Source organism: Bos grunniens, chromosome 11, assembly GCF_055505025.1.
Source record: "Bos grunniens cultivar Pamir isolate PY7600 chromosome 11, Bosgru_T2T1.0, whole genome shotgun sequence".
Lineage (NCBI taxonomy): Eukaryota > Metazoa > Chordata > Mammalia > Artiodactyla > Bovidae > Bos > Bos grunniens.
This window is the reverse complement of record NC_141175.1, coordinates 24,721,983-24,744,990: the sequence shown is the minus strand read 5'-3', so window position 1 is coordinate 24,744,990 and position 23,008 is coordinate 24,721,983. Positions and strand designations below refer to the sequence as shown.

Here is a 23,008-nt window from a genome sequence, read left to right as displayed (position 1 = left end):
AATTTTGTTGCCTAACTCAAAGGTAGTTTGTTTTTAAATACAGAAAGTATCACAATGAGAAGAATAGTAAACTGAAAGCTCATATGCTCAACTCCCAGCTTTCACCATTATCAAGACATGACCAATGTATTTCCTTTCTACCCTTACTCCTCTGAGTCATTTTAAAGAAAAACCCAGTCATCTTTTCATTTTATGCACAAATCCTTCCATATCTATTTCTAAAAGATATATTTAAATGTAACTACCACTACCACTACATTACCAATAAAAATGTTAATAGTAAGTCTTTGATATCATCAAATGTCCAGTTAAGGTTTGAAAGACAAAGCAGTTACATTCAGAAGCACTTGTGAAAGTTAGAAAGTGTTGTTACCATCAAGTGATCGCATTTTGTGTGCTGGACGATGGTAGGCCCGTTCTATTTCTGAAATTATTTGTTGTCATGTTAGTTTTTACAATATCTTCAAAAAGGGACTGGCAGTGTGGAGTGGGGGAATGTGGTGGGGAAAGCATAACTTTGGATTCTAATCCCAAGCTCCATTAATGGCGACTGTGTGACTTGTGGACATGTTGCATAACACCTTTGGTTTTCAGCTTCCTTTCTGATACAGTGGAGCTAATTAGAGCTCCTTGTGGGATAGTTGAAAGAAAAATGAAAGTGAAAGTTGCTTAGTCACGTCTGACTCTTTGTGACCGGACTATACAGTCCATGGAATTCTCCAGGTAAGAATACTGGAGTGGGTAGCCTTTCCCTCCTCCAGGGGATCTTTCCAACTCAGGGATCAAACCCAGGTCTCTTGCATCACAGGTGGATTCTTAACCAGCTGAGCCACAAGGGAAACCTAAGAATACTGGAGTGGGTAGCCTATCCCTTTTCCCTGGATCTTCCTGACCCAGGAATCAAACCGGGGTCTCCTGCGTTGCCGGCAGATTCTTTAGCAACTGAGCTATCAGGATAATTATAAACATTAAATTATATAACATATACAATACCTGGGTTTACATAGTTGATACTTAATAGATTTTAACTTATGTGTTTATAGCACAATAATAATAATAGAGAAATTTAATGAGCATTGCTTTGTGCCTGACATTGTGCTAAAGGTCTGATATTTGTATTATTAAATGTTTACAACACCCTCTGTTCACAAGAACTGATTGTCCTCATTCTCATTTTATAGACACTGGAAATTGAGATCACAGTGGCTTACTACTTAGTACACAGTAAAGCAAGGTTTACAGTCAGGTCTTGGTAGCTCTGGAAACCAAGCTCTTAACTTCCCCTACGTGTTCCTCCGTGTGGTGTTTGTGGTTGTAGTGTATTTGGTTTGAGAGTCTTCTGAGTATAGTTCACTCTGTTCATGTAATTTCTAGTTCATAGTTACATGTTGAATCCCATGTTTTCAGGAAATGCTGCAGAAATACGGTTACCTCTATGATCTGTCTCGGTCAGAAAAAGAGAAAGTTTACAATCAAGCCGTGGCCATGTGTTTAGACGGTCAGCCTCTAAGAATGATTCAGCAGCTGCTGGAGGTGGCTGTGGGCCCTCTTGACATCTCGCCCAAGGACATTGTGCAGAGTGCAGTAACAGAAATCGTCTCTGCATTGAGGTAAGCCATAAAATAGTCATCAAGGAAAACCTGAGCTGATATTTTGCCAGTAAAGTGCTTGTTTCACAGTTGTTATGAAGATAAAATATCATGTACATAGGAGCATTGTATAACTATGAAGTACTTTATAAAAGTAAGTGATTATGATTAGACTTCTCAGTCTCTTGTCTTAAAATATCTTGAGAGTGGAGAACCATGAAAATGCTCCATCATTGGTCCTGTGTGTAACACGTTTCTAATTTCTCGGTTGACCCTCTCCCTCACTCAGATAATTCTTGAAATAAGGGACAAAGGCCAACGTGGCCAGTGAAGCAGGTCCCTTCGTGTCAGACCTGTCGTGTAATTTTAGTGTGGATTTTCAGAGCTTGTGTTTTCAGCAATGGAAAACCAATTCCCAGAAGTTTCTTTTGAAGTATACAAGGCAAGGTTAATCACATACTGAAGAAGTTAGACATCTGTTAAGTATATTAGGATGTTATTTACCTGCAATTAATGGCATAAAGCCGACAATTGAGAAATTCTAGCTTCCTGTCAATAGGCTGGTATCTTTGTAGGAAAGCTTCCGGTGGATTAGGAAAGAGGGGAAGGTTAAGCTAAGAAAATAATGAGGCATCAAGTGCTTTTTGTGAATAATGCAATTAGCCTAAAAGATTTAGTTGTGTTTAATTTATTCTTCTTTTAAGCATTCTTTGTGATTCCGTGTTGCTCTTGAGGAACTTTTTGATTAAAAGCGTGTCAGTTTTCAGCAGCTGCACTGAAATCAAATGAGTCTTTATCAGTTTAATTACCCAGCTTCATCCAGTTTTCACCTTAATGCTCTGAGGTATCTGGTAATTTTCTGTATAAGGAGAGAAATAACGTAGTGTAACATTTTTTAGAAATCACAAATGTGAAATGAATAAACCTTTATTACATAATGAACTTACTATGTTTTGGTGGTGCTGGTGGTTATTAGAGCCACTTTCCACTTTCAAGTGATAACAGATAATTGTTTGCCATCTTTATCTTTTCAATTCTCCTCTGTCCATGGGTTCTGCAGGCAAGAGTCCTGGAATGGGTAGCCATTCCCTTCTCCAGGAGTTCTTCCCAACCCAGGAATCAAACTCAGGTCTCCTGCGTTGCAGGCAGATTTTTACCGTCTGAGCTACCAGGGGAGCTTTTTGATTTTTGTTATCTTGTTATTATTACTTCGAGTTCATATGACTCTCACAAAAACAAAAGTTTGAAAAATTAGTGCTTTGAAGAGAATTTAGTTTCATTTAAAAAATTGTATGTTTTCACATAATTAAAATTTGACATGATATTTTTACATTTATAAAATTCTGACATAAATTATACTCCTCTTTTCTTCCGTGTGCCCAGTTCTAATGAAATCTGAAGATTTCATTCTGGTCTAATAAATGTTATAGTTGGTACACAGAAGACTTTCAATAAAAATGGATTCAATCTTTCAGTAGTGGGAGAAAGGGAACTTTAGTTCATCTGCCTTTTTTCTAAGGAAAGTAAATTGCTATTGACTAGGTCTATGACATTTACCTTGTAGAAGGTTAGTGAATTTAGTAAGCTTAATATGACAAAGGTATGAACATACTGAATCCAGCAGTTGGTTTAAATCATATAACTTAAATTATTCAGAAGACTCATCTAAAACTTCTCTTCCCTCTGCTGCATTTTCAAAATTCCGTAGAATTCTATGCACGCACATCTGTAGTGTGGACATCATAGTAGGGCCCGTCTCATGGGTGTTGGATTATTAAATGGCAGGATGTATGTGAATCACTTAGCACTGCCTGGTACCTTGTAAGGGCCATGTGAATATTAATATTGTGGGGAAAAGGCCAACTGGAGGATTTAGAGTATATATATTTAACGCTTAAAATAGCTCATATTTTTAATGCCCATTGGGTATTTCTTTGAATTTTTGAATAACAGAATGCAAATAGATTTTCTTTCTCTTTTTCCTTTTTATGTTTTAAACTTCATTTGTTTTGCTACTCTCTTGGTAGGAAACAAGCCTCTGTTAGATTGTGAGCTCCTCAGGGCAGAGAAGGCTTCCTCTCCACATCCTTAGGACGCACGCAGCACAGGACCTGGTACTTGGCGGGCTGCATATGCCATGAGCGGCTGTGAGCTCGTGGTGTATGCTCTGCTGAGATCCAGCTGGGTTCATCTGAGTGTCAGTGCCCTGCTGGTTCCTGAGCTTGAGCCATCCGTCCTGAATCCCTTCCTCTCTCTTTCTCTCCCTTCACAGTGGAGGCAGTGCTGACCTTGGGGGTCCGGCGGACCCGCTCCACATCCTGGAAGGAGTTGTTGCCGCGGTCCATGCCAGTGTGGACGAAGGGTAAGGCTGGGGCGGTTTGCAGGTCTCACTTAATGGCATTCCTTAGAGTCTTAGAATTACTCTCAATATCTGTGGTTATGAGGCTTCCACCTCTAAGCGTCTTTTCTAAGTGGCTCTGAAGGAAGAGCTGAGAACTTTCTGGAGATTTGTTCTCTTAGTTCATCAGCTCCAACAGGACCATCTGCTTCTCAGGCCTTAGAGAGCATGGTCTCTTCTCACTCCTTTCAAAGGTGGCCAAGGAGATGACACCGCGCTGAACATCTTAGGAGAGGAGGGGTTCGTATCTCCAGGGGGTTTACTCTACTGATTAAGTATGGGGATTCCTAGAATGTATATGTTATATTTTGAAAAGCTTTGTATATGTGAGATCTGTCTTGTCTGAGGATTAAGAGTGTACCGGCTTTGTAAGCCTAAGAGGTGTGTGTCTCCAATCCACTTTTAGAAAGAATTTTTCACCCAGGTGTGTGTGTGTGTGCTGTCGCTTCAGTCCTGTCCGACTCTTTGCAACCCTACTGACTTTAGCCCACCGGGCTCCTCTATCCATGGGATTTTCCAAGCAAGAATACTGGAGTGGGTTGCCATACCCTCCTCCAGGGGATCTTCCCAACCCAGGATCGAACCCACGTCTCGTGTGTTCCTGCATTGGCAGGTGAGTTCTTTACCACTAGTGCCACCTGGGAAGCCTGTTCAGATGTTAGTAGTAGGAATAACAGCAGCAGCAGCTGAACGACAAGAATATATTTCCTGGAGTTTATGGAGATCTTTCCTGTGTCTTATATCCATGGCAACGCTGTAAGCCTTTACCCCAGTTTTCTTTTTTAATGGAAAATATGATATAATAATGATGAAGCATATTTGAGAAACCGCCTCATAGTTCATTCAATGATATTGTTGTTTTTATTTGCATATTACCTCCCAGTTATTGTTCAGGTACGGATATATTTTTACATAATTTCAGTCAAAATGTATGAACACTTCTATATTCTGTTTTAGTTACTTGCTGTTAGAACTCTTTCCATTTATCTTTGTGGATTTAGTGGTTATGATTTTTGACACCTGTGTGTATTGTTGGCGTTTGCAGATAAGGAGAGAAAGGCTGGGAGAGAGGAATTGACTTGTCCAGAGTCAGGGGCCTGGGAAACACAGCCAGGACTCCTGTCTGCCCCTGCAGCATAATTGACTGCTCGATGGCCTTCAGAGCACGTCTGCATGCATAGCTTTGTGCCCACGGTTTGAGTGAAGGGACACAGGGTAAACCATGTGGGTGGGCTGGACCACAGGGCAAGCGGGGCCCTCCGCCCACTCTGCCATTTGCTCGGCACAGTTTTTCTAAACTCCTTTGCTTGTGGGTCTTTAAATGGTAAGGAAGCCACAGCCGTGGCACACACGGGCCTCTTATTTTAGAGACAAATGCCATCGCTCTGCATGTTCACTATGTGTTACACTCTGTTCTCAGTTCCGGTTCTGGGTAAGAGTAACCTCCAGTCCGGAGGAGCTCAGAGTCTTGCAGGGAGACCAGGTTGCTCAGGGCCCTGGTTACCATGCAGTAGCGTAGTCAGTGCTGTGCAGAAAGTGAGGTGAAGGGAGTGGCTTCTTCTGTCCCAGGGAAGTCAGAGCAGGACCCACAAGGGACAGCACTGGACCTGGTCTGTGACATCTGAGTCTGTGATAAGGATGATGGAGGTGGATGACGGTGGTCCAGGCTGAGGACACAGCCTAAACAAGGCAGATGCGGCAGAGAGCAGCGCGGACAGAAACGCCGTGTGTCACTTTCTAGACAGGCCATCGAGCTATCACCATTCCAGTCGCAGTCCATCAGTCAGTTCTCAGCTTGCTACTCCCCTGTGCGTTGCTCTCAAGTACCCAACCCGGACCCTGGCCTCACATGATGGAAGGGATCTTAACAGGTACTACCCGAAGCCCCTTCCAAGGGGAATCCCTCAGTCTGGTCCCACAGGGTTCATCTCGAAAAGATTAGGAGGCAGTGTTTTTCTTAGTGAATTTCCAGCTGGATAAACAGATATATGTATACAGGATATACAGAAGAACCCAACTCGAGTCTCTTAAATACAAGACAATTTTCTTTTTAAGCTTCGATTTCCAAAGAGGAAGAGATTGGGGAATGGAGAGTCACAACAAGATCTTACTTTGCATCCCAGAGACACAAAATAACAGAGGGTCCTTAACAACAACAAAAACAAATTTCAGTGGAAAAAATTTTTTTTCACTTAGGAAAGAAAAAGAAGAAAGACAAGTCCTAACTTTTAAGCCTGGCAAGTGCTTTGTGAATGTGGACAGTTAAACATGATACTCTTGGCTTCAGTTCCCCTCCCTAAGAGCTTTCGGGCAAGAGTCACAGAGGGGAGTCACAGAAGGGAGTCACTCTCTTTTCTAGGTTGTTCCCAGGGGGGTCTTCAGAGCAACCTGGGGATTCAAGCTGTTTTCATGTTAAGGCTCTGGAAATAGCAGATACAAGCTACTATATATAAAATAGGTAAACAACAAGGACCTCCTGAAGCACAGGAAAGTATATTCAATATCTTATAATAAATCACAATGGAAAAGAATATGTGTGTGTATATTTATACATACATATATTTGTGTGTGCATGTATTTATAGGGCTTCCCTGATGGCTCAGTGGTAAAGAATCTGCTTGCAGTGCAGGATATGTGGGTCAGGAAGATCTCCAGAGAAGGAAATGGCAACACACTCCAGTGTTCTTGCCAGTCAAAAAGGTGGCTTGAAACTCAATATTCAAAAAACTGAGATGCATGACATCTCAGTTTATAAGGGCAAATAGATGGGGAAACAATGGAAACAGTGACAGACTTTGTTTTCTTGTGCTCCAAAATCACTGCAGATGGAGAAAGCAGTCTTGGAATTAAAAAATGCTTGCTCCTTGGAAAAAAAGCTATGACAAATCTAGACAGTGTATTAAAAAGCAAAGACATCACTTTGTTGACAAAAGTCCATATAGTCAAAGCTAAGGTTTTTTCAGTAGTCATGTGTGGATGTGAGAGTTGGACCATAAAGAAGGCTGAGCACTGAAAAATTGATGCTTACGAATTGTGGTGTTGGGGAAGACTGTTGAGAGTCCCCTGGAAGGCAGGGAGATCAAACGAGTCAATTCTGAAGGAAATCACCCTTGAATATTCATTGGAAGGACTGATGCTGAAGCTGAAACTCCAATGTCTTGGCCACCTGATGCAAAGAGCCAACTCATTGGAAAAGACTCTGATGCTGGGAAAGATTGAAGGCAAAAGGGAAAAAAGGACAGCAGAGGATGAGATAGTTAGATAGCATCACCAGCTCAGTGGACATGAATTTGAGCAAACTCCAGGAGATAGTGAAGGATAGCAAAGACTGGCATGCTTCATTCCAAGGGCTCGTAGAGTGGGACATAACTCAGTGACTGAAACTAATAATTTAGAAGAGTCAGATATAACTTAGCCACTGAACACAACACACATATGAAGGCAAGGCGCAGAAAAAGAAATAAGGCCAGGGCGCAGAGAAGGAGGTGGAAGAGGTGAGAAAAACAGATAAAAATAATGACATAAGACCTCACAAAGGTCAGTCCACGGACTCAGGGACACTTGGGAGCTGGTTGGAAATGCAGAATTTGGGGCCCTACCCACACCAACCAAGTAACATCTATATTTTAATAAGATCCCTGGGCAATTCCTAAGCACAGTGGTGGTTGAGAAGCACTCCCTTAACTGTCCATTGCAGGCTGTTTAATATCAGAAGAAAACGAGATACTGTGAAAGAAATTCACAACCTGTCCTTACCTGGGCAGCCCCAGACAAACTACAGAGCCTGTCTGACTGTCATTTCCTAATCTGAAAAATGGATATGGTGATACTAATGACAGACCAAGTGACGAGAAATGCAAAAGTGTCTTTATTATTTTCTTAATTGAAATATAGTTGATTTATAGTGCTGTGTTAGTTTCAGGTGTACAGCAAAGTGATTCAGACACACACACACACACACACACAGTTGTTGTTGTTCAGTTGCTAACTTGTGTCGAACTCTTGACGACCCCATGGCCTGCAGCACACCAGGCTCCTCTGTCCTCTGCTGTCTCCCAGAATTTGCTCAAATTCATGTCTGCTGAGTCAGTGACACTATCTAATTATCTAATCCTCTACTTCCCCCTTCCTCTTTTGCCTTCAGTCTTTCCCAGCATCAGGGTCTTTTCCAGTGAGTCTGTTCTTCCCATCAAGTAACCAAAATATTGGAGCTTCAGCATCAGTCCTTCCAGTGAATATTCAGGGTTGATTTCCTTTAGGATTGACTATTTTGATCTACTTGCCATGCAAGGGACTGTCTACAGTCTTTTTCTGCACCATAATTCCAAAGTATCAATTCTCCAGCACTCAGCCATTATTGTGATCCAGCTCTCACATCTGAACGTGACTACTGGAAAAACCATAGCTTTGACTATATGGACCTTGGTTGGCAAAGTGATGTCTCTGCTTTTAATATGCTGTCTGATTTGTCATAGCTTTTCTTTCAAGGAGCAAGTGTCTTTTAATTTCATGGCTACAGTCAACATCTTCAGTGATTTTGGAGTCCAAGGAAAGAAAATCTGTCACTGCTACCACTTTTTCCTCTTCTCTTTGCCATAAAGTGATGGGACTAGATGCCATGATCTTAGTTTTTTGAATGTTGAGTTTTAAGCCAGCTTTTTCACTCTTCTCTTTGACCTTCATCAAGAGGCTCTTTAGTTCCTCTTTACTTTCTGCCATAAGGGTGGTGTCATCTGCATATCTGAGGTTATTGATGTTTCTTCCGGCAATCAATGTTTCTTTATTCCAGCTTGAGCTTCATCCAGCCCAGCATTTTGCATGATGTACTCTGAATATAAGTTAAATAAGCAGGGTGATAATATACAGCCTTGACGTACTCCTTTCCTGATTTGGAACCAGTCTGTTGTTTCATGTCTGGTTCTAACTGTTGCTTCTTGACCTGCATGCAGGTTTCTCAGGAGGCAGATCAGGTGGTCTGGTATTCTCATCTCTTTCAGAATTTTCCACAGTTTGTTGTGATCCACATAGTCAAAGGCTTTAGTGTAGTCAGTGAAGCAGAAGTAGATGTTTTTCTGGAATTCTCTTGCTTTTTGGGCAATCCAGCGGATGTTGGCAATTTGATCTCTGGTTCCTCTGACTTTTCTAAATCCAGCTTGTACATCTGGAAGTTCTCGGTTCACATACTGTTGAAGCCTAGCTTGAAGGATTTTGAGTATTACCTTGCTAGCATGTGAAATGAGTGCAGGTGTTTGGTAGTTTGAGCATTCTTTGGCAAAGCCCTTCTTTGGGGCTGAAATGAAAATTCCAGTTCTGTGGCTACTGCTGAGTTTTCCAAATTTGCTGTCATATTGAGTACAGCAGTTTATCAGCATCATTTTTGGATTTGAAGTAGCTCAGCTGGAATTTCATCACCTCCATTAACTTTGTAGTAATGCTTCATAAGGCCCCCTTGACTTCACACTCCAGGGTGTCTGGCTCTAGGTGAGTGACTACACCATCATGGTTATCTGGGCCTTCATATTATTAAAAAATTTCCTGACAAATAACTCACAGGCATAAACCAGTATATTGTGTGTGTGCTCAGTCGCTCATTTATGTCCAACTCTGCAACCCCATGGACTGTGAGATTATCCTGGCAAGAACACTAGTGGGTTGCCCTTTCCTCCTCCAGAGGATCTTCCCAACCCAGGGATCGAACCCACATCTCTGGTGGCTCCTGCATTGGCAGGAAGATTCTTTACCACCTAGCCACCTGGGAAGCCTGAACCAGTATACTTCTGCTGCTGCTAAGTCACTTCAGTCGTGTCCGACTCTGTGCAACCCCATAGACGGCAGCCCACTAGGCTCCCCCTGTCCCTGGGATTCTCCAGGCAAGAACACTGGAGTGGGTTGCCATTTCCTTCTCCAATGCATGAAAGTGAAAAGTGAAAGGGAAGTTGCTCAGTCGTGTCTGACCCTCAGCGACCCCATGGACTGCAGCCTTCCAGGCTCCTCCATCCATGGGATTTTCCAGGCAAGAGTACTGGAGTGGGGTGCCATTGCCTTCTCCAACCAGTATATTAGTGACTCTCAAATGGATATACAGAAATAAATCCACTCAGAAAACAGATAATTAGGAATTCCTCTGTGCACCATTCAAAAAGGAAGAAAGATTTCCTTTAAAGCTAGTGAGTATTTTACTAGTCTTTGTTTGCTTAAATTGCTGCTTAATCACAGTACCCGCTTTAGATGTCTTAAAGTTTGATGTATATCGAGCAATGTCAGATCATTCAGACATCACTAAGCTCTTCCGTGTTGCTTAGGGACTTCACATTATTTTTCAAGCACACAAAAGACCATAAAAAGCAAAAGAAAAAGAAAGAAACCCACTAGCACGGATCGAATCTGATTTCTTCTCACTCTTCATGCTCCAGGAGGCAAAGTAAATCACCAGACGCTCTCCAAGCACCCACAGTTATGAGGCCTCCAATCTGTAATATGAACCATGGTCACCAACAAGGAGGGTGGATCCACTCTACCACTACAGTGGTTCTCCGGGCCACCTAAGGCCATATTTATGACTTCACAGCTGCCATTTCTACCTCGTTCCAGGGGGATGTGCCCATGCTTCTATTGATGAATGAACCTCAAGAAGATATTGTGATTGGCATACATTTGAGAGCAGCCCCAAAGATCCTATTAGTATATTTATTTATCAAAAGGCAAGGTTTGATACAGAGCCCTGGTTTGAATTCTCTTGAGTCATACATGAAATTAAAAGACTCTTGCTCCTGTAAGAAGAGCTATGACCAACCTAGATAGCATATTAAAAAGCAGAGACATTACTTTGCCAACAAAGGTCTGGCTAGTCAAAGCTATGGTTTTTCCAGTGGTCATGTTTGGATGTGAGAGTTGGACTATAAAGAAAGCTGAGCGCCGAAGAATTGATGCTTTTGAACTGTGGTGTTGGAGAAGAGTCTTGGGAGTCCCTTGGACTGCAAGGAGATCCAACCAGTCCATCCTAAAGGAAATCAGTCCTGAATATTCATTGGAGGAACTAATGCTGAAGCTCCAATTCCTTGGCCACCTGATGCAAAGAACTGACTCATTTGAAAAGACCCTGATGCTAGAAAGATTGAAGGCGGCAGGAGAAAGGGACGACAGAGGATGAGATAGTTGGATGGCATTACCGACTCGACGGACATGAGTTTGAGTCAAATCTGGGAGTTGATGATGGACAGGGAAGGTTGGAGTTCTGCCATCCATGGGGTCGCAGATAGGACATGACTGAGTGACTGAACTGAACTGAGTTGATTATACAGCAAATTCCCATTAGCTTTCTATTGTACATATGGTAGTGTAAAGGTTTCCATGTTACTCTCTCCATTCATCCCACCCTCTCCTTCCTCCCCCACTCCCGTGTCCATCAGTCTGTTCTGTATGTCTGTGTCTGTGTTAGAAAGAAAGTGGAGTCACTCAGTCGTGTCCGATTCTTTGCGACTCCGTGGACTGTAGCCTACCAGGCTCCTCTGTCCACGGGATTTTCCAGGCAAGAGTACTGGAGTGGGCTGCCATTTCCTTCTCCAGGGGATCTTCCCAACCCAGGGATCGAACCCGGGTCTCCCACGTTGTAGATGGATGCTTTACCATCTGAGCCATGTCTCTGTTGCTGCCCTGCAAATAGGTTCATGAGTACCATCTTTCTAGAGGTTCAGGAGGGAGGGGACATATGTTTACCTATGACTGATGCATGATGATGTATGGCAAAAACCAACACAATATTGTAAAGGAATTATCCTTCAATTAAAAATGAATTTATAAAACATTGAGATTTGAGATTGGAATTGTGTGCACACCACAGTTACTGCCTTTGCAGCAATTTTTCCTTCACTGTAACTTGATTATGATAATCATTTGAAAAAAAGCCACACTTTTTACACTACCGCAATGGCATTAGCACACGATGCATTCAGTTGTTTTGGGTTCCGCCCTATTCTTTGCCAGGAGCCCCAGTTGTTTCCGGGGAGCTGATACATAGAGGACATTGTCCTGGGACAGGTCCAGCTCTGTGCGTAGTGAGGAAAGTGTACACAGTGTGTGGATCAATCCCCTAACTGAGTTGAGACCTTCCTAGAATATGAGTGTTTATGTCTCTCACTGTTCACTCACTCACATTTACTTGCTGCCCCACCCCACCCTCCTGTCCTGTCTCTCCTTCTCTCTCAGTTTACATATCAGTTCTCAAACTCATTTCCTACTGACACCCGGCAGGGAATGAAAATGAACAAGGTGGAGTGGGCTTCAGGGCAGGGAGGAGGTGGTGGAGTCGGAGAGGAACTTGTGAGCTCAAGAGGCCTTATCTAAGGCAGGCAGCTTCCACTGAGCCCTCATCTTCCAGCGTTTAAAGAAGTGCTAGGTTGTTCAGAGTAGATCATAAGAGATCTCATCACAAGGAAAAAAATCTTCGTTTTTTTTCTTTTTCTTTTTTTTTTTGGTATCTATATGAGATGATAGATTATCAGTAAACTTACTAAGGTAGTCTTCACAATATATGTAAGTCAAACCACTATGCTGTAATCCATATACTTAGTGCTGCATATCAATTATCATCTCAGGAAAATGAGATAAAAGAAGACCTTCATTGTGTAAAATTTAAAATTTTTGACACATTGGTATATACTATACATATCAATACAAAAATTTGGCTGCTGGCTTATGCCTTCAGTATAGAAGATTAGGCAAAGTGAACTTGTGCTCCCTTCAGGCATTCCAAATCTATGACATTTATGTCTACAGGAAATCATAAAGGTTTATGTTTGTCTTGTTTGAATGCAGTCTTGGCTTCCCCCATTCTTAAATATAAGAATAATTTGTGTAGTACATCATGACATATAAAGTGCTTTTCATATTTACTGTCTGTTTTAATGTACCATCACTGTTTAAGTTCAAGGTTGGGTTATCTTCATATGTTTATGCCACGCAAAATCTTCAAGCTCTTTTACAAAGGGTCATCCTATTAATATTCTCAAAATCTGTCTTTTCTCTTTGATTAAATAATTGCCTTGTTTCGTTGGCATTTCTCTTCCATTCCTTTGTAGTTTTGTGAATATCCTCTCATGCTACTTTACACAATAGAACATCACGTTCGCAAATTAATCATTCACTGAACCTATTTTGGTTGCCATTGTTGCTGCTGCTGTTCTTTTCTGTTAATAGAACATCTTGCATATTTCAGTACACTCCTTATCTTTTGGGCCAGAAGGGATTGTATGAATGTGTGTGTGTTTCCTTTAGTAGTTATTTTTTTTAAAAATAGCATACTAAATTACCCTGTGTAGTATAACTTCTCTCCTGTCCCCAAAATCCTCATGTCAGGGAAAGAGGTAGAAGCAAATGTCTATGTCTTTGCAATGAAACTAGGAGAGATTTTTCTCTGTTACTTATTTTATATCTTCTTAAAATCATTTGTATAACTTTTATAATAAGGTAAAAGTGTTTTGAAATCATGTTCTCTTTTTATTCCTAAGCTCATTAAACCCTCCCCTTGCTTTCATAAACAACTATAAAACTGGAATCATTTTCCTTCCCATTCTCTTTCTTTTTACATTATAAAAGTTGTAATTGGTTATTTTCTCACCACCTGCTTATCTTGAAAAATTTCAAACCCACAGAAAAGTTGCAAAGGTTGAAAAATAATGACTATATTCTCTTCCCCTTGATTCACCAATTGCTAACATTTTATCACAATTCTTACATTCTGTTTTTCTGTCTCTGCTTCTGTATATGTGTGTGTGTATTTGTACCGTTTCAAGGGTGACTACAAATTTTAAAAACTCACATTTTATTTAAAATTTAGACTATTTTGCAGCTAAAATCTTTAGGAGATAGTATCTAGTTGATGTCCTGGACAGCTTTTCTTACAGAGCTGCCCTTTGGTTCTGTGTAGTCTCATTGAGCACAAATATTTGCAGTATGTGGGCTTCCCAGCTGACACAGTGGTAAAGAATCCATCTGCAGTGCAGGAGATGCAAGAGACATGGGTTCAATCCTTGACTTGGGAAGACCCCCTGGAGTACAAATGGCAACCCACTCCAGTGTTCTTGCCTGGAAAATTCCATGGATAGAGGAACCTGGAGTGCTAAAGTCCACAGGATCACAAGTTGGACATGACTGAGCTACTGATTGCATGCACATGCGTGCACACACCCACACACACACAGTCACAGTATATAGCCAAGGTCATCTAGAACATGGTACTTCAAGAACATAATATTTCTGTTTTAGGAATGAGTTCTCATAATTTCATTATATATTTGAACTATCAACCAAAATTTAGAGCAGTTTTCTCCAGAATGTCCAATGCTATCAACTGAACTGAACTTACCAAACAGTAAGTTCTTAGGTAAAAGGAATCTAACTCAATTTAATGACTTGGAAAATGCTATGATAATAATCTCTGTGTCACATATTGCCACCGTGTTCTGGAATTTACCTCCATTTGGTTCCGTAGTATTGCATAGTCATTGATAAGGCGGTAAGATACTCCAGGTTCAAATACTGACTGTACTACTTACTATGTGGGGGCTTCTCTGGCAGCTCAGTGGTAAAAGAATCCACCTACCAATGCAGGAGCTTCAGGTTCAGTCCTTGGGTCTGGAAGATCCCCTGGAGAAGGAATGGCAACCATTTCAGTATTCTTACCTGGGAAATCCCATGATCAGAGGAGTGTGACCAGCTGCAGTCCATAGTGTCAAAAAAGAGTCGGATATGAATTAATGGCTAAAAAACAACAACTTACTATGTGACCATGAACAAGTTATGAAACCTCTTTGTGCTTGTCCCTTCATCTGCCAATTGGAGATGATAACAGAATACATGAAAAAAAAGTAGTGACGATAAAGTGATGTAACTCATGGCACACAATAAGCTTTCATATTATCATTAACAGTTTTCATTCCTGTTCACCACATGCAGATCTTGTATGATTTTTGTAACTTCCATCTGGTCTTCATGACTCCAGCTTCTTCCCGTTCTAGCCCATCCTACCTGCCCCTCCACTTGGCCCTTGGGTGACAGGGTCAAAATACCAGCTTCTTACTCATGTGAAATTGGCTTGGATTCAAGGCCAAAAATGTGTTTTAGTCTTCTTTTCTCCCAAGTTAAACTTAATTTGACCCCTGCAGGCTTCACCAAAAGGGCCTGAGCATGCCCCAGTCTGTGCACCTCTGTAAGCCCTAACATGATCACGGTACTTAACTGCTCAGAGACCCTCTGTCATTCCCATTCCACACCAAGACCAGAGTCCTCAGTAACCATCGCTGCCACTAACTGAACTTCTTAGTTACGTGCCAGATAATATATTTTCTGCTTTATTATTTCATTTTGTATATTTAATTCTCAAACCACTCCGCTGAGTAAAGGGTTATTATCCATCTGCAATTTACAAATAAGAAACTGAGGCTCAGCACCATGAAGCAACTTCTTGGTCAGCATAGCACTGTTGGGAAGCAGTCATTTTGGGCACTGAGTCTGGGCTGACGTCTGCAAAGCCTATCCTTTCGAAGTATGAAGCTGCACCACCTTTTCAGCCTGTGTGTGAGCTCTGGTTATCCAGGTCAGGAGACCTGTCTTCCCTCTGTGCTCTCTTCTGATTTACCCCCAGACAATCTGTGCTTTTATCGGTCCCTGAACATGCTGTGTCCTTTGAAATCTTTGTCTGTTTTTTTTCCCTTGCTGTTCTCTTTACCTGGATTATGTTTCCCCCCTTTTCCATTCATGTACCTTCCATTTGTCCTTTATGATCCTGTTCAGAGGCCATGTCCTCTGCGAAGCCTTCCCTGATTCTACCCACTTTTCTTCCCAAAAAGTTGTTCCAATTTATATTATATTAGTAATTTGTAGAACAGTCATTTGTGACATCTTTCTGGTTCCTTGTATTATTAGTTCTTTTAAGGACCAGATCATACAGTTTTTCATCCCTGAACATCAGGTACTTTGATGATGCTGATAATAAAATGATGATGATGATTTGGACAATGGTTATTTGTTCATTAAATCTCTCCTTTGTGTCGCATACAGTGCTGGGTGCTTCGTATGCATTGTCTTGGTTTCACAGACTCCAAGAGACACACTTTCAGGATCTTTGTCTACTTAGCTATAAAGTGGGAATGAGGACATTCATAATTTTTTATTGAGAGTTGTTAGGAAAGGATGGAGCCAGGATTCACAGGTCTGTCAAATTCCAAAAGATACTCTTTTCCACCACACAGTGCTGTCTGCTTTGCACATAGTAGATAGTCAGGAAATACTGGTGGCATTCTTTTGCACCCCCAGCTTTGCCATTTCTGGTACGTGTGAAGAAGGACAGTCAAAGGCAAAACTAACAAATACCTTTGTACATGTAGGAAATGCTTAAGCCAGTTTGTCCATGGCATTTTATAACATATTTTAGTCCAATATACAAATAACCAACTTTGTTTTTTAGCTTAAATTGCCATAAAATTGTATTGGCAAGTATATTATAGAATGCACACTGAGAGAAATATTCAGTGGTATTATAGAATTTTATTCTCAGAAGTTTTTAAAAAATTTCCTGTGGTCTTGTTAGTTCATGGAATTTGGAGCTTGCTGTAGATGATTTATTGCTGGAAGCCTCATAAGGATTTGGTTATTATAAAATCTATATAATTCAGTGCTTTTCCATGGATCTCTAGGGTCTTGTGGGAGTGAGACTTCTATGTGAGCAACTTCTCAAGAGTCATTGGTAGTAATTCATCGACATCATCATCAAATAAGTTGTTTTCCTGAGATGGTCCATTTGGGGATTATAAGCAAAGAGCTTCTAGTACTGGATAGAAAGTTGTTCACATGTATCCACCTTCTCTGAATCCTTTTAAACTTACTAGTTTTTTAATAACCATAGATTTATATTTTATCTTTAGGGTAGTATAAAATTTGATGGCTCTAACCCCTTACTGGGGCTTCCCTCATAGCTCAGTTGGCCTAGAATCTGCCTGCAATGCAGGAGACCTGGGTTTTATTCCTGGGTCAGGAAGATCTCCTGGAGAAGACAATGGCACCCCACTCTAGTACTCTTGCCTGGAAAATCCCATGGACAGAGGAGCCTGGTAGGCTGCAGTCCATGAGGTCGCTAAGAGTCGGACACGACTGAGCAACTTCACTTTGACTTTTCACTTTCATGCATTGGAGAAGGAAATGACAACCCACTCAAGTGTTCTTGCCTGGAGAATCCCAGGGACGGGGGAGCCTGGTGGGCTGCCGTCTATGGTCGCACAGAGTTGGACACAACTGAAGCGACTTAACAGCAACAGCAGGAAGATCTCCTGGAGAAGGAAATGGCAATCCACTCCAGTATTCTTGCCTAGAGAATCCTATAGACAGAGGAACCTAGCAGACTACAGACTACAGTCCAGGGGTCACAAGAGTTGGACATGACTTAGTGACTAAACCACCACTAACCCCTTATTGAAACACAGAAAAATAGTAGAAAAGAACATAGACTTTGGAGTCAAATTGTATCAGTATAGATGTTTGTAGGCATATGCTGTCACTTCCATGAAGCCTACTTCCTTATCTATAAAAATGGAATTTCCATGTTTAGCATGAGGGCTATAGTTAACAATATAATGTATATTTGAAAGTTACTAAGAGAGTCAATCTTAAAAGTTACCATCTTAAGAAAAAAAATTATATCTATATCAAGTTATGGATGTTAACTGAGCTTATTGTAATTATTTTGCAGTATATACACATATGAAATCATTCTGTACTACACCTGAAACTAATACAGTGTTTTATATATACACACACACACATCAGTTATGTCAATAAAACTGGAAAATTTTAAAATAAAATGGTATTTATAATATTTACTTTGCACAGTTACTGTCAACTAGTAATGTTTTAATATAAAATTACTGAATGATGCCCAGCACTATCAGTATCATTAGTAGAAATAGGTCATACTTCTTTTTTTTCCTTTGAATTCAAGGTTTTAACTAGTTGGTGGGATAAGCCATCCGTGAAAATTGTATTACAAGAGTTATTTTGTTTGCCAAGACTAAAATAATGATATTTCCATCAAAAAAAATTTTTTTTTCCAAATGCTTTAAGTGGTTATCCAAGACTCTGGCTGGCACCCTTCCATGTGAACTATTATCAGTTAAGACAGTTACCACTCTAAAGCAGTGCTCTAATGAAAACTGGGGAATCCTTAATATCCCTTATTGAATTAGTTGTCAATTTACTTCAATAAAAAGAAAGTCTTTTAAGCCTTGGGTACTGGATGGGCACTGGGCATACTTCTACACAGAATTTTACAATAAGCTGTACTTCTTAATGGCTTCCCTGATAACTCAGTTGGTAAAGATCCGCCTGCAACGCAGGAGACCCTGGTTCAATTCCTGGGTTGGGAAGATCCGCTGGAGAAGGGATAGGCCACCCACTCCAGCATTCTGACCTGGAGAATTCCGTGGAGTGTATAGGCCATGAGATCGCAGAGTCGGACACAGTTGAGCTTTGCTTAAGAAATGAAGCATCTAAGAACGTATTGATTATTTTTTCTCTGCTGTGTAACTCATTTTAATATGATGCTGTTTACAAATCGCATGCATTTTACATCGTTTTTAAATACTTAATATGGTTTGCCTTAAGCCATGTCAAATCTACATTTTTCCTCTCAGTAGGAAAAAAAATAAACCCAACAAAGTGTCTAGATCCAGCACCACATTTGATTACTGGAATTAGAAACCACTGAGTCTTTTTCAATGTAACCCTTGTTTTGCAGAGAAGAGCTGGTGTCCTCCGAGGACCTGCTGGAGTGGCTGCGGCCTTTCTGCGCCAACGACGCCTGGCCGGTGCGGCCCCGCATCCACGTGCTGCAGATTCTGGGACAGTCGTTTCACCTGACTGAGGAGGATGGCAAGCTCCTCGTGTTCTTTAGAACAGAGGCCATCCTGAAAGCCACCTGGCCCCAGAGACAGGTGAGGGTGCATCTGATGGTCATGTCCTGATTCCCTTAAACCCCCTTCAAGTGAATAATCAGCTTGTTAATGCAGTCTTCCCATTGTGTTCATCAGTACAGCTATGTAGCAGTTAAATGTGTGCAACACAGTTTGTTTTACTTTTCCATGTTTGAATATGCAGAGTAGATGATGCCTCAGTCACCTGACATGTATATATAATTTTTCTCTTCACAGGATACAGTCAGGGTTTTTCATAGTATCAGTTAATTAGGGCAGCTCGCCCTTGCCCTGGAGAGATACAGATCTAAGTGGTAATGCAGTGTGCAGTTTAGCTCATTCATTTTGTCCTGCTCTGCCCAGGCACTCAAATGCCCTCTCTCCTATATGTAGACAGACACAATGCAGCAGAGACAAAAGATCTTGGTTTCTTCATTTCAACCTGCAAGGCTCACTCAGTCCATCACCTCTCTGGATCCTTCCCTGACGGTTTCAAATTTAATTGAACTTTGAACTCCACACATTTCATCTATTATTATTATTATTATTACTTCTGCTACTTAAAGTTTTGTCTTCCCGCTACCTGAAAACTCAGAAACCCTGGAGAATATACTTAACATTTTTCAAAGCCCTCTAAGAATGCTGTGCGTACATTCAGAGCTTAAATGCTTGTTGACTAAGTGAAAATGCTAATTCCTAAATCAAAGAAATATGGTGGCTGTTGAATTTTGGCTTAGATTCTAAACTGATGCATCCTGAAGATACTGGATCTAAGAGTCAGCACTTAATCAAGTGCTATAGCTTGCAGACTATAGGCCAATAAAAGTTAGAAAGTAAGACTTGCTTTCTAATCTGCAAAAGAGCTTCCTGGAAGTCTGACTCCAACCCAGTTTACCTTCTCAGTTTAAACTTTGCCTTATAATTTCTGTTAGTATCCTTATTTCACTTAAAGAACAATGAACCTCCTTTTTTAAAAAAAGAACCAAATATTAAAAATATCTCAAGACTCATCTCAGGACATCTCCTGAATTACCTTCTACATTCTTATTTCCCTCTGTGAGAGAAATAGGTAAATACTATCTATTCTTCAAAGTTAGAGAATTTGAGCTTCAAAAAAGATGGATTTATCGAATATTCTCTAATCCTGCCACATTGCTGAAACAGTATATTAAAGCCACTAATATCTGAATGATACTCTGAAGCATCATGACCATATCAAATTATTTAGTCTTAACATTTTGCTTTGAATTGCATTAAGAGACCACTAACAGGCTTTCTCAAGAGCAGTCTGTGAGCAGAAGTGCACTGGGCTGCGACAGACCCTCCAGGCCCCTGGCACAGTGGGCTTTAGGAGTATGTGTGTTTTCAGCAGACCCGAAGGTTCTCGTGGCATTCCTGAGGTTAAGCAACAAACTAGGTCACGTTATTTTCACCAAGTGGAACCTTAGGTTCTGTCTCATCCTGAAACAAATGAATGCTCTTACTTTTATGCATTTTTCTGACAGACCCTCCATTTTTCAAGTTCTCACCCTTTTTTCAGTTTTCTCTTCCTTAATGGCTGGAGCCTGGCAGGTCAATGAAGCCTGTTTCTCTCGAGCCTCACTTCATGTCACATCAGATCCATGCGCCAGAAATATTATGAAACAGCGTGGAAATCAGGAAAGGGAGAAAATGCCCATTTCATCTATCATGTTGAAACATTAGAACATGCACTCTAATTTGGCTCTAAACACTTCAGAAGTCATATAAGTATACCCACTGCTTTTATGCTTTCCTCAATGTTCCAGTTATAGTCATAGAACAAGTTGTAACTTTTATATGACTTGGTCTCCACCCTCCCTCTACCATTGTTTCCAGTCTTGGAGAAGATTCTTACACTGTGAGCCTTGGCTGCTTGTGTGTGAAATAGAGCCTTGAACCAGAGGAGACAGAGGATGCCTTGCTCACCTCTGTCATGTCTTTGACATGTGTTAAACTGTTGTTTTCGTCCCCATGTCCCAAATACCTAGAAGACCCCAAACTGTTGTTTGCACGGGCTCTCGTTTTCTTAATTTCTCCCTATCTCCGTCTCCATTCTCAAAGGCAATATTAAGGAGAGAGATGGATTCTTACAGAGCAAAGATAAGAACAGATAATGACACTGCAACGTTCAATTACCAGAAACTGTGGGACTGCTACCTTCACCGTGGCTGGTAATCCTCTTAGGCAGACTTTGCGTACATCAAAGAGGGGCTTAATATTTAATTATCCTCGAGGTACACAAAGTAGTGGCCCCACAAATCAGCGTGTTGCCAGGAAACCAGCCAGCTCCTGCAAAATTCAGTACACAGTCTGTGTAGCCTGCTATCTCATGGTTCTCAGAGAGACAGCGATTTCTACTTTTCTAATGATTAGTTAACAGAATTAAAAATTCAGAGGCCCTCAATTTTCAACAGCATGAGAGGCCTTCCTTTCCACCCCAGAAATGTGTCCCAGCGTGGAGGGCAACAGGGAGGCAGGAGGAGGGGAGGGAGAAGCTTAACAGAGGGAGGGGGAGAATGGACTGTGTTAATTCTCTTGGTACAAATTGTCTGAGTTTTTCAGGTTTTGTAATTTTCTAGTTAACTGGTGCATGAAAAATATGGGTCAAAATACTGATGTTTCCTTAAAAAATTCCATATCCCATCACCTCAAATTTTTTTCTGGTTTTATGTTAAAAAAAAAAAAAAATTCACCTAAAAAAAGAACATTGTAAAATTTCAGTCTGAATTTGTGGTTATAAGTAATCAACAGAAAAATGAGTTTAAGACAATTTTCAACCTCATTACAAATTCATGTATACATAGAAGGACGTATTAGTCCTTCTGGTCAGAGGCCAACTTGGTGACATTTGCTGAAACATAAACAAAATACTCATTTTTTTGTCAGAACTCAGACAAAGATCAATAGGAAGGAAGAGTTATGTGTGCAAAGGTTTATTTAGTTCCATACAAAAGATTTACTGTAACCTTAAGTGTGTTCAAAGCTAGGACTCATTGTCATAAATAATTCTCTTAATCAAACATAGGCTATTATTTGATGTTAAAAATATGTATTCACATAAGTGTATCTCTAAGAGGTGTGAAATCACAATCCTAGAACTAGAAGACATGTTTGAAAGCACCCTTGTTCAAGAGTCATATTTTATAGAGAAGGATGTCCAGAAATGAAGAAGTCACGTCCTCAGATTTTAGCATAAATGTCATCATTTCCAAAATGACTACATCCGGTCACAACCTATTTTGTGAGATTTTTTTTTTCTCTTCTAATCACTTACCACTATCTGCTGACTTCCTCCTGCTTATCTGCCTATTATGTGATGTCTTTTTTCTTCCATTAGAATACAAATTCCATGAGAACAGGGAACCTACAGACAGTAAACATTTGTTGAATTAATGAATATTAAATCTTGAAAGCCCTGTCCAAGGTCACCTTTAAAGTGGCAAGGCCGGGAATCCTGATGTTCAGTCCAGTGTTCTTGCCATGAATGATTAGACCATGCTGCTGCACCCTTATATGCAAATAAAATGATCTGCTTGGAATAATGGAAATGTTTCCTTGCAGAGTGGCCTGGTGCTTTTAGATGGAAACTATTTTGTATTAATTTGCCATGTTTTGCTGACAGTGATTTCTGATCAGCCAGTTGCTTCTCATGTGGAAGCAAACAAATCCTAAGCGTGTCTGTCCAGATATGAGTGAGAGATGGATGTGCCCTTTTCCCTAAAATGACTAAAGTTGAGCAAGCATCCGTGTTACTGGGTTCTGCAGATGTTTGGAGACCTTGAGAAGGTCCCTCCTTACGAATAATGGGTTCTTCCTCTTAATTTTACCCTCTGGTCACTGGCATCCTTGGGGAAGAAGAAGGGACTGTGGAATGTCTCCTAAAGTGCACGTCCCTGCAGCTCAGCTTTAAAACGACCTTGGAAAGTAGTTAACCATTTGCTCTGGTTTAGATGAAATCACGTGACTTAGAAGACGAGGTCACATGACCTACCCGGCTTGTGAGCAATAGATCCTTGTGATCCAGAGGCCTGTGTACTGCT

At 40.8% G+C, this 23,008-nt stretch overlaps 1 protein-coding gene across 4 annotated transcripts in view; it reads left to right on the top strand.

The window, feature by feature from the left end:
- Positions 1 to 23,008, top strand: part of NBAS (NBAS subunit of NRZ tethering complex) — a 329,576-nt gene that overhangs the window by 268,455 nt on the left and 38,113 nt on the right. For all 4 annotated transcript variants that reach the window (XM_086323557.1, XM_086323555.1, XM_086323556.1 and 1 more), the window contains 3 exons: positions 1,408 to 1,610; positions 3,862 to 3,951; positions 18,773 to 18,968. In XM_086323557.1, the coding sequence (XP_086179683.1) occupies positions 1,408 to 1,610; positions 3,862 to 3,951; positions 18,773 to 18,968 (489 nt within the window). The remainder of the gene's footprint in view (positions 1 to 1,407; positions 1,611 to 3,861; positions 3,952 to 18,772; positions 18,969 to 23,008) is intronic.